The following is a 16,232-nucleotide window of genomic DNA, read 5'->3' on the forward strand; positions in this document are numbered from 1 at the left end:
TTCATGACATGATGGGAGTCTAGACCTGGGTGTCTAGGATCTCTGACATAGAAGTAGAGAGTGCATGAAACATCAGTAGGTGGAGTTCACTCAGGACACTCTGTCCCCACAACAGTAGAACTACAGATGTGCTCTCTCCAAACTGCATTTAAGGTAGTTCTTTACAAAATGATGTTTGGAATAGGAAGTGTCTTTGTTGGCTGCTAGGGACACTACTGCCACTTCACATGTCACTGTGCAACCCCCAGCAACATGGTCTCCCAACCAACACAGGGCTTTTTCTCTCTTGTTGAGGCGACTTTGTTGACCATTACTGGCAAATTGGGAAAAAAATACACCCTAATTTTCACATCATTTTTTAGGATGTGAGCATGTGAAATGTGAAAAAGAAAGGAACTCAATGTAGTTTAGAGTCCAGTGGGTGATTTTATCCCTTAATTAAGGGAAGCTAAAAATATGCCGTGGTGATTACTTTTTTGTAGGACTTAACATCTTAAGTATGTGTCTAAATGTAAACATTTTTTTAATTACACTTCTTAAAGTTAGTAATTAAGCATATGCCATGGATTTTCAACAAATATCATTTGATGATGATAGGGAGACACACAGCTAAGAAAAGGACTGTATAAATTAGAGTCAGTACTAATGAACCTGAGGCTGACTGCACAGCCAGACTCCTTCCCGTGTGTTGTCAAAGAATTTTGAAACTTGTGCATGGTGTACACCAAGCACAGGTGGTTCAAATACCAGGACATCTGGTTTCTAAATCTGGCATTTATCCTGGCTTTTTAAGAACTCTGGGAGAAATTCTTAAACCCTTATATATGTAGATTATCGTTTTCCCGATAACATCCCCAAAGCACTTCAAATGTGCTCAAGTATATAAAAAATGTATAGAATGTACAGCAAATGACACCAGCAATCAGAAGAAATGTTTCTCCAGCATTGCACCTAGCTTAACAAGCCATCTTAAATGAACGAGTTGAAAGCAATTCATTAAACTTAGAGGTCCCTGCGATGTGGTTCCCAATATGTCTCAAGGTGCAAAAGAAAATGACACTGAAAAATGCTACAGGAAGCCACTGTGAACTCCTTCAGATGGGGAAGAATTCATAGGAAGTTTCTTTGTGATCTTGTGGGTTTTTAGTGCAACTACGATCTGCAGCTGGACTGTAAAATTCCCACCACATTCCAAGTGGCCTTAAGCAACATGAGGTCTAAGCTCTGTTTTATTTAACTTTTTACTGATCAACCACCACTCACAGAGCTTAGCATAGGGTAGATGATCATCAATAAAACAGGAGATGGAAACTGAATTAGCTTCCTTACTCATGCCGTGTCTTTGTTGGAAGACCAAGTTGTGGGAGAAATCAATTTTTAAGTGCATATTAACTTGAGAATTATTCTACTCCTCACTAGTTCAATAATGTCATTTGAGAGCTATTTACCATTTATATTTGTATTGAAACTTATTTACTGTTACTGCTCACAATGCCTGAGTTACCACCCCTAGTGTAATTCTGTGTTGTAAATCTAATTGGACAATTAACTTGGGAGAAGCACGCTTTTTAACCTTTGAATTAACAATGGTGCCAAACACATTAGAAAATTCCAAGGGTGAGAGCGACAGCAAAATAGGCACTTGATTATATTTCAGAAGCTGTGCTCTGATCACAAGAGATTTGAGAAGGTTTTGATGGCTTTTCCATAGCGTGAATAGTTGAATTGGCTCAAGATTTCAGATCACCAACTAACTGGATAAAAGGCTGAGGTTGGAACGACAGAATAAATTGTAGTATTGCTTTAAAAGAGTATCCAGAATATCTTGAATTATGCAATAAATAAGGAAAGCATCTATCTCACTGAAGAAATACAGAAAGAAAATACCACTCATGTGCCATCTCTCTAAGAACAAATGAGGCCAACTAACATTCACAATGCTTTTCAGGGTAAATAGAAGTTTGTAGCTTTAATGAATAATGTGATTTACAAATGAAAATAGTCAAAGAATTTTTCATTTTACCCCTTTTTTTCTCTTTGCCTGCTAATCTGTCTACATTTTTTATAACGTCTCAGATTTCCCATCTATAAAATGGGTATTATTTTAGTTTTCTTATTGGGCACAGCAAATAGCCACACCTTTAGCTTCTTTAAAGCAACACCCACCTCTGCAGGTCAGAAAACCCTGAGGGCGTGACTGGGTGTTCCACTCAGCTCTCACAAGGTGCCTACTGTGATGGATTATTGGCTGATGCTTGGGGTCTCTCTCCAGTGGTAGCAGCAGATTTTAATTCCTTGTGGTTGGTGGATGGGGTCCCACCTCTTTGCTGACTTTTAGCAAAGGGACAATCTCAGCCTCTAGAAGCAGCGCATGTTCCCTTCTTTGTGGTCACTTTGTCATTAAAACCAGCAACAGAAAATCTCATTTTGCCAATTTCCTCTTGTGCTTCTAATTCCCTTTGTCAGAAAGAGCCCAGATCATTTTAACACCTTACCTGATTAAGTTAGGACCAGGGAGGATAACCTCCCATTCTTAAAGTTAACTGATTTGGGATCTGAATTATGTCTGCAAAATCCCTTCAAGCAGTTACTAGATTAGTATTTGATTGACTATCTGGGAGAAGATGTCTATGACCATGAAGTGGGAATCTTAAGAACTATCTTAGAATTCGGCCGACACAGGGATAATACTTTAGAATATTGTTAAATGGATTAAGAGAGATTTGTATATGTAAAGCACTTCACATAGTATTTAAAGTCTCAATAAATGGGATCCAGCATTATTAATGTTTAAATGCACTATGTATTCCTGCCTACCATTTTAAAATAGTAGAAACAATAGAAATATAATGGACTATATTGCTCATTATTTGAATATTCCACAGAAAACAGATACTTGAGCCATAGTAAAAAAAAAAAAAAAAAAAAAAAACTCACAAAATCCAATGTTTAGTCTATTTGCCAAAAGTTGGTTTACTAACTCAAATTAACAAACTCTCTGCTGTTAAAAAAAACAACAGGATATAATTCATATTAGTATCCAAGCCCATATATTATATGGCATAAAATGAAGAATGGAGGGACTCCCCAGTGGCGCAGCGGTTGAGCGCTGGGTTGCGAAGCTGCCCTCAGCCTCTGCAGCGCCGGTTCAATCCCCGGCTGCTCCCCGGCCACCAGAGGAAGGTCCCGCATGGCGCGCAGACCTCTCCTGCCGCCCGCTGCTCCCCTCAGCAGTGTGCTTCAGTCCTTCTGCCTGCTCTGCTCCCCGCTCTGGCTCTGGTGAATTCTCTCACCCTCCCGCGCTTCTGACTGTACCCAGGGCTTGTATAAACAAACAAACAAATAAATAAATCTTAAAAAAAAAAATGAAGAATGGATATCTGCATTGCCCATATTTTGTTTTTAATAAGAAAAATTAATCACAGAATCCATGTCTGAAACACATTTTTCAGAAAAAATTGTTTGTTTCTACTCAGGCCTTGAATATATAATGAACAGTTCAAATGTTCCATTTTCACAAAAGCCTTTATGTGTCCTTTCTCCCTCCAATAGTTCCGTCTAGAATAGGCAGCATTCTGTGATTGGGTGTTCCAGTTGTAACAATGAGAATGCTTCTTCCCAGCCGTGGGAAGACGGACACCTAAGGGGTTAACAGTAATATTTTGCAAATTGAGGCAAGTGAAGGAAAAAAATACATTAGCATAAGAAAAGGTAGCCTTAGGGAATTTTCCACTCAAATGTTTGGTACTAAGAGCTCTATGTTACCAAGGAGAGCCCAGAGAAGAGAAATCCTACTGTCTATGCATTCTTGAAATGCATTGCCATTGTATTCACTCTAGAGAAAGGCCTCATAGTTACAGAGATGGAAAATGGTTCTTTCTAGCAAGAGAGTCAAAATTGGATTTATTACAAAAAACATCCTGGGTGAACTATAACAACATAGCAAGAGGATTCCTCAGTTATCGATCCCCAAAAGATTTCCCAACTATATAAGAAGTAGACAAGAATTGTTTGGTGTTTAAAAAAGTATTGAGCAATGATTTTCATTGTCAACTAGAATTGATCCTAAATGTCTGCAATTATTTTGACTCAAATTTAGCGATTTCTAACTAATTTCAGACATTGTGCCTAATATATCTGACTGTAGTTAGAAGGTATTTCCCTTTTATTGATGCCTACACCTGTTTAAAGTTTGCTTAATTAGAATAGTCCATTTGGATATTTCACTTGTTGAATCACATTCAAAATTATGGTAAAGAGATTCTGACGATTTCCTAAGGACAGAAAATATACTAATCAGTCGTTATCTGTTTCCATGAAGATGTGAATTAGGTTTTGACTCAGTCATTCTTAATCTTAGGAACAAGTGTCCAGTTTAAAAAAAAAAACTGAATTCTGAATTTCATTAGTTTTAATACTCTGGTGAGCATGACTATTTAGATAATGAATTTCATTAACAAATTAAAATAGAAAAGGGCCAGCTTGTTTTAGATAACATTTTTTTTTTTTGACATTATACACAGATAGCTATAGGAGAAATGAGGGGGTGGGGAAACAAAATAATTTGTTGTTTTCTTTCTAAGAAAAGTTTCCTAATTATGAAAATGTAATTTTTGGCTATTACAAATGAGAACAAAGGTCAAAGAAGAATGTCCAGCACCCAGAAAATTTGCCCAAAATCTGATATTAAAAGTACTTATATGTCTATTGTAAGGTCAATCTTCAGGGACTCATGTCAGAAATCAATTGAGAAAGACACACCATAATCTCCATTGTGTACAGATCTGCTTTCCCAGCTAACTGAAGCCCCTTATCAGGAAAGTCATTTGAACCAAAATTTGAGGATAAAGGAAGATAAAAACAAAATAAGTCCTCTGACATTGAAATTAAAAATGATTCTGATACTTTTTGAGATGTTATGAACGTAGTATGCCACATCAATGCAAGTGGAAAATGCACTACAAACTCTTAATAATCCATGTCACTGTTGCCCAAATAAGAAATGGTGGTAGACCCAAGCCCTTTTCAATGTAATTTTGACAAGCCAAAACTCTATGCTTATTCACAAGTTGTGGCATCCACTGGGGGCTACATGGGGAAGGTGCTAGTGTCTAGCAGTCACTTATTTAGTAGTAATAGATCATTATTACTATAGATCATTATTACCTGAGGGGTATGGGGATTATTTCCTTAAATGGGAACTGAGTTTAAGCTATGAAATATTTTATCCATGTTCTAAATTATGCTTTCGGAACCAAGGTTTCAGATCTACTCCATACCACAGGTTGTTTATAACCCAGCTCTTATCCAAGTTACTGCTACCACACTTTCTACTTCCGTAAGAATAAAGTAAAATGAAAAGAACTAAACTACTTGAGTCTAATCAATAGTCACTAAAATGTCTGCTTATTTGAACACAGAATCATAAAGTCTGGAGCATAAATATTATGAACTATAGTCTTTCTGCCACCAACAGCTGTCCTTTTCTAAAAGGAAACAGTGAACCACATGGGTCATATTTTACCGATTATCTTCTTTTTCTCAGCTCATCAAAAGACTATCTTTGTTTAACTGAATTCACATTTCCTATTTAATTTCTCAAACTGATTACATTTTTGTAGGATCATAGACTTTAGACATGTTGGTGGCTATTTACCTTGCAGTTAGGGACTATTAATTCTCTCCCTTTTACAGTATGCAGAACCAAGTCACTACGCCATTGGCCAAGCCAACCACAGATACCAAAACCCATGGTAAGCACATACTGCTACATGTTTAAATAATTAATTGATGTTTCCTCCCTTCCTAAATTTAGTAATATGGCTACTTTTTTTAGCTTTCATCACCACTTTCTTTTCATTTCATGTAGTTTCCTTGTGAAGTTGTGAAATTTTATTCCTAATAAGAACATAAAAGTTTTACTCTCTACTAGTTTACTCTCTACTAGGTTTTAATTGAAGAAAGGAATAAAGCAACTGTAAAAATAAAAACAGAACCAAGCCTGCAGCTATTAACAATAACAACTGGGCGAGTATGTTAGCTTTAACTGTATAAATAATCCTCTCTAGAAAAAAACAAAAGTATTGTTTTTTGGCTAAAAAAATAAAATCCATTTCATGCTGTTGGCCTAGAAACCCTCATAATCGGTAAGCTTGGTTAATAAATGTAATCCTACCGAAGTCACATAATGTCTTGAATTCATGCTACCTTAAGACAGCCTCTAATCTAAATTAAACATGTCTAACCCTAGGTATGCTCAATTATGGGAAAAGAGCAAAGCCTAGGCTTGTCATTGAGATGTGATATATAATCCATATTCCTAAGAGGGAAGGGTTCATTCAGCGTAGCTCTTAAAAGATTACAGATTCAATGTCTTCATTATCCTTAGGTTTTGGGAGATGAGGGATTCCGGAGCCTTCTGTTCTTTTTTTTTTTTTTTTTTAGGATTTATTTATGCATATAAGAACTGGGGTACAGGTCAGAGGTGCGGGGTTGGGTGTGGTGAGATGATTCACCAGAGACAGTGGGGAGCAGAACAGACAAATTAACTGAAACACACTGCTGAGGGGAGCAGCAGGTGAGACAGGAGAGATCTGCTGCACCATGTGGGTAGTTCCCTGGCCAGGAGTTTGAACTTGTGCTGTAGAGGCTGCAGATAGCTTCACAGTGCTGTGCTTAACCCCTTGTGCCACCAGGGAGGCCCAGATTCTGGAGCCTTTTGCATCTCACTTTTAATTGTTGAAGGGGACAGCTATTAGCGTGGGCAAAAATAACAGATTTTATTCTCTTTCTGCCCTATTACTGCAATAAACTGCCCCGACAAGATACAAGAACTCAAATACCATGTAAAAGCCTTTTAGTTACTACAATTCTGGGAAAATGAAAGATCTCACCAGGCGATTTCTACAACTTAGAAGGCATATCCTCCCTATGTTTAAAACCATAAAGAAATATTTACAATTTATAGCAGGCAAAACACATTTTCATGAAAATATTCAATTCTGTTCAAATAACAATGCAGGTACCTATCTGCAAATGCCCTGTCAACTATTTCCAAGCAAAGCAAAACATTCAAGGCCATTGAAAATCAAAGTAACTTCTACAAGCATTGGTGAAATACAATTTTCATAAACATGAAAATCTGCTGCATTTATTTAAACATATACTTATTAGAAAGTATCTGAAAAATACTGAAGCTCTGAACATGTTCCTTGGATAAAAGAATATTGGCCTCATTCATTTCTAGGGAATAAATATGGTTGTTACCATGTGATGAGTATGTAAAACATTTATGAAAAATATGTAGTTAGGGGAGGTGGATTTCATTGGAAAACTGGAGATATAGATCTCTGTAGATGTAGCTTGTATATCGAAACCAATTTATATGTTTGCGAATACATATATTTACATATATTAATACAGACCCCAGATGCTCCAGACCCCTGGGATCTCTAAGTTGGATTGAAGGCTACCCCTTTTCTGGCAAGATGAGTCCTTAGCCTCCTAATCAGTTTTCATGTCTGTCTTTCTAGTCAGAAGTGTTCACTCAGTAAATCCAGCACTGCCTCTGTGGGAATCACTGTTAGATTCTGTAATTTTTAAATTACAAATATAATTCATGCTTGTAGCAAAAAATCAAATGATATATCAAGAAATATACATAGGGGCCTCCCTGGTGGTGCAAGGGTTAAGATGCAAGCTATGAAGCAATCCGCAGCCACTACAGCGCGAGTTTGATTCCCGGCCAGCTAGGGAGCAATACACAGGGCGCAGCAGACCTCTCCTGTCTCACCCGCTGCTCCCCTCAGCAGTGTATTTCAGTCTGCCTGTTCTGTTCCCCGCTCTGTCTCTGGTGGATCCTCTCACCCCCTACACCTCTGGCTTGTAACCCAGCTCTTGTATGCATAAATAAATCTTTAAAAAAAGAAATATACATATACTTATATATATTTATGAATTTTTTTATATATCTCAAGACCAATTTATACATGCTAAGGGACAAATTAATAGTAAAGAAAATTAGAACTAGAAAATTATAACCAGAAAAGTTAGAGAATATTTTTTAATGTACTGACTCCCCACTGAATTTGTCTGTAGCCTCTGCCATGAGTCTTATTTCTACCTAGTCAGATGCAGTGCCCTTAATTCTTCCTCACTCTTGAGATTCTAAGCACACCTGTTGCTTGGAAGCCTTCCTGTCCTACTCTTGGGCTGGGAAGATGACGCTCTTGAATAGGATGCTGACTAGAACAGACCCAGGGGTGCTCCAGCCCCCTGGGACCTCTGAGTTGGATTGAGGGCCGCCCCTTTCCTGGCAAGATGAGTCCTTAGCCTTCTAATCAGTTTTCATGTCTGTCCTTCTGGTCAGACGTGTTCACTCAGTAAATCCAGCACTGCCTCTGTGGAAATCACTGTTAGATTCTGTGGCCACAGTGATGAGCCAGACAGGCTCAGCACATGCTCTTCCTGGTCTTGTGCTCTAGAGGAGATAACATTAAACTATATGACTTTGATAGAGCATTAGGCTATCTTTCATGCTGAGTAAGTTTTATATTACAACATGTAAATATTTTTAAATGTTAAAATATTTTTTAAATTACAAATATAATTCATGCTTGTGGCAACAGATCAAACAATAGATCAAGAAAAAGATCAAACAATAGATCAACATCCTGCCTTTTCCCATGCCACGATAAAACATTTCATTACCAAGAGTATTTATTTATAGGATGTGAAATGAAGTTTTTGCTAGAGGCATTTTACCTGGATTGAGAGTCAGAGAAGTGTTCACTGAGGAAGTAATCATTAATCTGACTTTGGAAAGGCAAGTTTAAGCTCATTCCTGGCAGAGGGAATAGCAGGACCCGAGGTGGGAAAAGTCTATCAAATTAGACCAGCACGACTAGATTACATATAACCATGGATGGGTAATTAGATGAGGGTCAGGTGCTGTAGAATCTTGTGGCCAGGGTAGAGAATTTGGACTTGGATTTTAACTTATGGACAAAGGGAATTCATTGGAAGATTTAAAATAGGAAGCAACATGATCTGAAATATCTTTAAAGAACACTCTGGAATGTTGGAGTGCTGTGTGAAGAAAATATTGAAAGGTGACAAGAACAATTATAGGGTGATCAGCTAGGAGATTATTTCATTTTTAACAGCCCAAATTTGAGTTCTTAGTGTGCTTTACAAATGAGTCAAAATAAATTGTGATTTTGGAGGGCTGTGAGGAGGAAGAAGGATTCGAGTTGAACTTTCAAGGAAATACAGCTTTAAATAAGTAGAGAAAAGAGAAGATATTTGCTGTAATGATTGGGAGTGAGAATGTATTCAGGAATCTGATGAAGAAAATTTTAAACAGCATCTGAATTTCACAGAAAATTCAGAAGACAGGTTATGTGACCCAGGTTCACAGAGCTAATGTTCCAGTCCATGTTGACTAATTCGGTGATCTGGTTCGTTCTGCAGCATTTTTTTTAAAGGACTCTCCAGGCGATTCCGATGTGCAGCCAGGGTTGGGAACTACAGAGAAGACTGTAAGGGGCCTGAGGCTTGAGTGCCCACTTTGAGGATAAGATGAAAAAGAGTCACTAGAGGAGAAAGGACCCTATGAGGTAGGGCCCTTGAGATGACAGAAGTTATTCCAAAGTCAGTGAAGAATTTCAAAGAGGGGGATTTAATACAAGGAAATGAAAAGCCAAGAAAATCATGACAAATATTTGGAGGTTATCAGAGGTCTCAGCAAATGCACTGTAGGAAGAACAGGATGATTTGAGTCAATACAGCCAATATTAAAGAATTTTTGTGGACATAATGGAGGTAAGAGTCCACTGTGCTTTGGAGACTAGAAAGCTAGTAATGGACAATAACAGGATTTCCTCCATTCTGAGGCATACTTTAAAATTTTTAACTTTCTTGAAATCAGGATGTGTTGTATAATAGCTGTTTACAAATGTAATGTACAAATGTGGTGACTCTTTTTCCTCCCATGTAAAGTTGTTATTAAGTCAACGGGGTGTTTACACAATTTACTGCCTCTTAAGGACCAATAAAGGCATATTTCAGCAAACATGAAACGAAGCCCTGCTATGTGACAGGTGCTCAAAATTTTAATTCTTAATAAGCAGGATCCTTACATTTAAGTTGTTCAGACTTTCAGGACAGGTAGATATAAACAGAAAATTTTAACACAATATACCTTGATGGAGAATGTCTGCAGTAACTGGATGTGGGTTGACTTAATTTTTCTTTTGAATTAAAGGAGAAAGTTTCTTGCTTAAAATACATCAAGTTTCTCCAGATATGTGTCTCAAAGTTTTAACTCATTTTCATAGGGTCTTTTCTGTTTGCAATTGAATGCTTTCTAACACATAAATACAGTAATTCTATTTTCAACAAGAATAAAGAGCACAGATAGAAAATGGAGGAAGACTTTACAGTCAAATTAGAAGTCATAATAAGAATGTGCTGTCAAACTGAATCAACAGGTGTTTTTATTTTTTTTAGGATGTATTTTTGGTATAAGCTACACTTTGTGTGTATGTGTGTGTAGAACTGGTGTGTAGGTCAGAGATGCAGGGGTGAGAGGATTCACCAAAGACAGAGTGGGGAACAGAACAGACAGCGTTTACTAAAATACATTGCTAAGGGGAGCAGCAGGGAAGACAGGAGAGGTCTGCTGTGCCATGTGTGGGTTAGCTCCCTAATGGGGGATCAAACTCAGGCCATATTGATGATAGCAATGACACTTAACCCCTAGGCCACCAGGGAGATACCCCAAGCTATACTTCTTGTGGAGTATGAAATAGCATGTTTTCTTTTTCTATTATTTACATTTAACACAGGGCCAAGAGTATGTGGGTACTTAATTTATATTTTCATCATATATAAAAGTCAAATCCAGTATTTCCTACATGCATAACAGCACAATCGCTACAGTTCGGACTGGAGAATTCATGAGGATTTCCTGAGAGAGATGAAATTAAACTTGGTTTAAAAGAAACTGTTTAGGAAAATCTCTGGCTGCCTACTTGGGAGAATTCTTTATCCACGCAAATGAAAGATTTGCTAAGATGTTGAAATTAAAGGATTTTTCATGGGCAAGCAGCATTCAAGAAAAGAACTGCTGACATGTTTTTGACCCAATTTCACACAGCGTTGTCTCTTTGTCAACTGGATATTGTGATATTTGCCACTTTTTTTTTGCCAACTTGTAGATATGTCTTAATAATATCTTCAAAAAAACACACACACACAAATATTTGCAGATGTGGAGAATAATGTCTTTAGGTCAAGTTGAAGATGAGTGCCAGGGGCAGAAACATTAATTCCAAAGGGCATCTGCACCCCTATGTTTATAGCAGCACTATTTACAATAGCTAAGCTATGGAAACAACCCAAATGTCCAAAAATAGATGACAGGATCAAGAAGATGTGTTGCATATACATAATGGAATATTACTCAGCAATCAAAAAAGATAAACACATGCAGTTTGCAGCAACATGGATGGAGCTGGAAGGGATCATGCTCAGCGAAATAAGCCAGAAAGAAAAAGAAAAATACTGGATAGTCTCACTCATAGCAGGAATTTAGAAAACCTAAATAAGAGACCAGGAAAAAGACTAATTAATACAAAGTAAAAATCAAAATCGACAAGCAACTATAAACCAAAGACACACTACAGGGGGGAGGGGCAGGGAGAGGAAGGATTAGGGTCAAATAAGGGGGGGTGCAATTGTATGGGGAATATAACCAAAATGAAAATGCATTCATTGTGCAAAAATGAAAAATGATGTAAGAATTATATAAAATAAAATATTAAAAAAGTAAAATCTCAGGCAACTCTGAGATTGAAATCTTAAAAATAAAACAAAAAACAAAACAAAACAAAACAAAAACAAGATGAGAGCCAGTGGACTGGATCTCAGAGGAAAGTACTCCAGTTACTGAGCTTTCAGCAAGTGGACCTTCTGAGTGTCATGATTTTCTTTGAAAAGGTTTTTCTTGTGTGAAAAATGAACTTTTGCCCAGTCATTCTCTTGAATTATCAGGAAAAAATTTCCCAGCTTAACAAAAATAAAATGAATTTTTCCACATTGAGAAACATCCAGAGTCTTCTTACTCCACTCAAATCACAAATAGAATTCAAGGCAGTGCAGTGGGTTCACATCTTCCATTTCTTCCATGTTCAAACCTTTCACTGGATCCTTTGAGGGGTAATCATGGACACCAGATCTGAAGATATTCTAAATGATCCATTCAAAGTGAACTAATGGGAGAACCACCTTGATGATGGAATATAAGCTTGATTTACTATAATGCAACTTGTTGTTTATGAAAATAGAGGCATCACATTTTGTTTATAGTCTTTTTACTATAATCCAACGTCCACAATATTTAAAATAATAACACATGAGAATTCTTGCCTAAATAGTGTCTTTGATCATTTGAAATTATTGGGTCATTGGTTTAATGCCATTTGATGATTGAAAGATGATTGTAAAACTCAATTTATATTAAAGTAATAAATTTCTGTGTCTAAAAAATACTATTATGAAATTGTCCACAGGTTTCAAGTCAACTTATTTTCCAAGTATTTCATTCATTTACTTTTGAATAAGCATTATCAATATATAAAAATGAATGTCTTAAGGGGTGCTCCACCTTCCTGTGCACGATGACCCTCAGAAAACTGAGAGGGGGGTCAGGAGGCAGCAAGTTACAAGGGACAGACAACCCAAACGGATGTCAGTCATGAAGAGAAAAGAAACATGAATTCTCAAGAATTAGCTGCAGTCTACAGATAATTTACTTTTCACTTGCTTGAAAGTCACAGAGATACAGTTTTATTTCCAGAGTGTTGACCCTCCCCATGGCTTCCTCGTTGCCTGCCTTTTCATAAACATAGGGCTCTGGAGTGAACTGGCGTCCTCACGAGCTGCCTAGCATGGCATACTTCAAAGAGTGCTGAACTGAGATCCAAGAAAGCTGATTTCACTGGGAATTTGTCCTTTTCAAGGGAATAATGAAGGAGATGCACAAAGGTTTAGCAAAAAGGAAGCCCAACAGTTTTTGCAAAAATACAAAGTCAGAAATAGCCTGCTATGACCCAAATAGGGGATTTCGAGCAGGCATGAAGTGGTATGTAGGTATAGTGATTAAGGGCTTTCCAGGTTTATCTATTTTAACTGTAACAACTATTAGTTGTTACAACCACAAGTTATTTCTATACTAAACCTCATTGTCCTAATTTTAAAAATGATGAGAATTTCGTCCTCTGGATGGTTGTACAGATGTGTCGTGACATGTACGGCACTCAGAAGGGCACTGCACCTGCTCAGTGCTTGGTAGATAGTGTGACCATATAATTAATCACCCAAAACAAGAAACTTTTGAGAGTGAAAGAGGAAGTTAATCAAATGGGTCATTAAGACAACAGACTTAACTGAAACCACCCTGGATAAGTCAGGCCATGCTATTAATAAATGCTATTTATTTATTAATAGATAAATGAAGCACATTGAAATAATATAGCAAATGCATCTATTAAAATTCATATATCATAACCCTAAAGCAATCAGTACAGAGTTTCAGTATAGGATAGAAATTTCAGACTATACAGATGAATTGATATCCCAAAAATACTTAGAAGCAGACTAAGACATGGAAAAAGGGGAAAATATGAAAATAAGGGGTCAGCTTAAATAGATCTAATATATAAATAAAAAGGAATCCAAAAAGAGGTCGGAGAAAACAGAAGGAAATCAACAATACAAGCAAATGTTTCAGAAAGAAGTAACACAATTTTTCAGATTAAAAGACTCTAGTATCACAAAAAAATTTAAAAGAAGCACACATCACGGCACACCACCATGAAACCTCAGCATAATGGGATGAAGAGATAATGGTAAAGCCACCCAGTTCTCTGGACTCAGACCTAGTTGGTGGAGGCCTGACTAAACACACACAGAACGTTGGGATAACAGACCCGTTATGGTGCCTTATTCAGGAAAACAGAGAAGAAAATGGAAATCAGCCAGCATACCAAGTACACTAACTCCTCTGGCAAAACCAGGGTGAAGGGATGAGCTGTGGGGCCTGGCACTGTGGCTAAGCTTGAAAACAGTAGCCCACAGTGCCTAGACCAAGCCCAGCACTTCTGCACCCCAGCAAAGCCTGCATCAGAAAGTTGTAGGAACTAAAGGACCAGTAGAAGCACCACCATTTAAAACATTGCCTGCCTATAATAAGTGGGCTAAGTTATGTTAAAAAGAAAAACCAAATGAAGCCACCTAGAAAAAAGCTAGGATATATACAAAAAAATTAGGACTCAATAAAGTATCATACTTGACAGCAGTCCTGGACTCCAGAGGACACACCTGACCCTCGTGTCTAAGAGGTGAATTTCAGTCTAGAATTTTATACCAAGGTGATCAAATGGGAAAAAAGATATTTGCAGGCATGAATGTACACAAGGGAAAAAAAAAAAGATAGAAAAGGAAAAATGCATCACCAAACATTTTCTCCTAGGAAGCAATTGGAAAATGTTATCTAGCTAGGCAAGGGATAAATAAGGAAAAAGGATAGAGCAGGAGCTAAAAGTAAGAGACCCAACAAAGGTGCCAGGTAAAGGCAATTCCTTCCCAGGATGGCACTAAAGGAAAACTGAATAAATGTGACCAAGCTGGGGCCTGGAGAACAATGGATCCAGAGAGCAGGACTGGCTTGGGTGGGTGGGGGGAATAGGGGTGGGGCTGCATGAGGACCATTTGTTGTGCATAGAGATACACTGGGTTAAGTTCCTGAAGGACCCCATGAGCTAAAAGCAGTTGCTTTTGGAGCTGAGAACACTGGAGTGGAGAGCAGGGACAGAGGCGAGCATTTTCTTATAAGCATTTTAGCACTCTTTCCATGTATTATGTCCACTTTACTAGTGTCTGTGGGCATAAAACAAGCATTTTACTTTGATAAAAATAATTCATTATAAAATGGCATCAATGACAGTCAACTAGAATTTGAATAGTTAAAAAGTTAAACATTAAAAAGTTTTCTATTTAAAAAGAGGACTTTCAGTACTCAAGAAATAGTCACTGACCTGAATAAACAGGGCTTTCTGTTTATTCACAAAGGTGTAAGGTGTGCCTGTGTTTGACATCAGTTGGGTGGTGTGTATTAAAATGCTCGTTTTATTCCATAATGAAAATATTGCCAAAACCAGTTGTTAAACTAGCACAGACTTAATGACAGCCACTATTTAAAAATAAATTGGTATATAAATGAGCGCTTTTTTCTTGGAGTTGTTTTCCTCCAAACATCCTATAAATCTTGACAGCTTTCTATTTTTAAGACTGTCAGTGCCTGGCAGATTGGAGGGGTTTTCCGTGAGCTTCAAGAAGCAAAGTTCTGCTGTTTTTGAAGATCATCAGCACCCGTTCCTGCTTGGCCTTTTAGGTTCATTTAGGAAGTTCTTTGAACTTCCTTCCTCCAGCTTCCTCCTCCCACCCCCACCTAGCCTCCAGCTGGTTAGTGAGCGAGGGTGGTAACTCAGGAAGCTGTGTCTGCAGTTGCTGCACCCTTGGGTCACTGTTGCAGCCCCAGACAGATTCAGTAAATAACTTATCCATTCAGTAAATAACTGCTAACAATGCCAGGCACCATGCTAAGGATTCAGCAGTGATCAAAACAGATATGATTTCCTATCTTCCTAATATTCTATCAGGAAGGTTGGGACAGAAACAGTCCAATATATGACTACTAATTTAATTGTAGGGGGGTGCCATAGGGAGAAATGTAGGATGCCAGATGTTGATTGTATACTTTGTCAAGATGGAGTCATTATTGTAAAAGGATAAGATGCAACTTTTTTTTTGAGGCCTGCTTGGGAGACCAGCTTAAGGAAAGACAGTGCTGATATTAAGAGGCAATTTTACCAGGCTAGCACTTGATGCCCAGATAGGGGACAATTTATTTCATTTCTATAAGTGGCCCTTCACTGAAAATAATTCTCTGTGTAAATTTATGAAAGATACATCTGAAGTGTGTAAGCAAGAGGCACCATCAACTCCCTGGCCAATCATCTGTAATTTTGCAGCATCTCAGGTATCAGACCTGTAGCTCTTTGAGCCTATTGCAGGAGACCAGGGCTGCCAAGGAGCAGCTGTGGAGCCAACAAAACAATTCATGGCAATGAAATTCCAGTTTGGACTGCAAACTAGAAGTAAACAGATGA

At 37.7% G+C, this 16,232-nt stretch overlaps 1 protein-coding gene across 1 annotated transcript in view; it reads left to right on the plus strand.

The window, feature by feature from the left end:
* Positions 1-16,232, plus strand: part of SPMIP2 (sperm microtubule inner protein 2) — a gene marked incomplete at both ends in the record, with an annotated part of 66,740 nt that overhangs the window by 35,867 nt on the left and 14,641 nt on the right. Inside the window, one exon of the mRNA XM_084245583.1 lies at positions 5,695-5,753. Coding sequence (XP_084101709.1) covers positions 5,695-5,753 — 59 coding nt within the window. The remainder of the gene's footprint in view (positions 1-5,694; positions 5,754-16,232) is intronic.

The sequence above is a fragment of the Talpa europaea genome, assembly GCF_964194135.1.
Source record: "Talpa europaea genome assembly, chromosome: 10".
In the NCBI taxonomy this organism is placed as follows: Eukaryota; Metazoa; Chordata; class Mammalia; order Eulipotyphla; family Talpidae; genus Talpa; species Talpa europaea.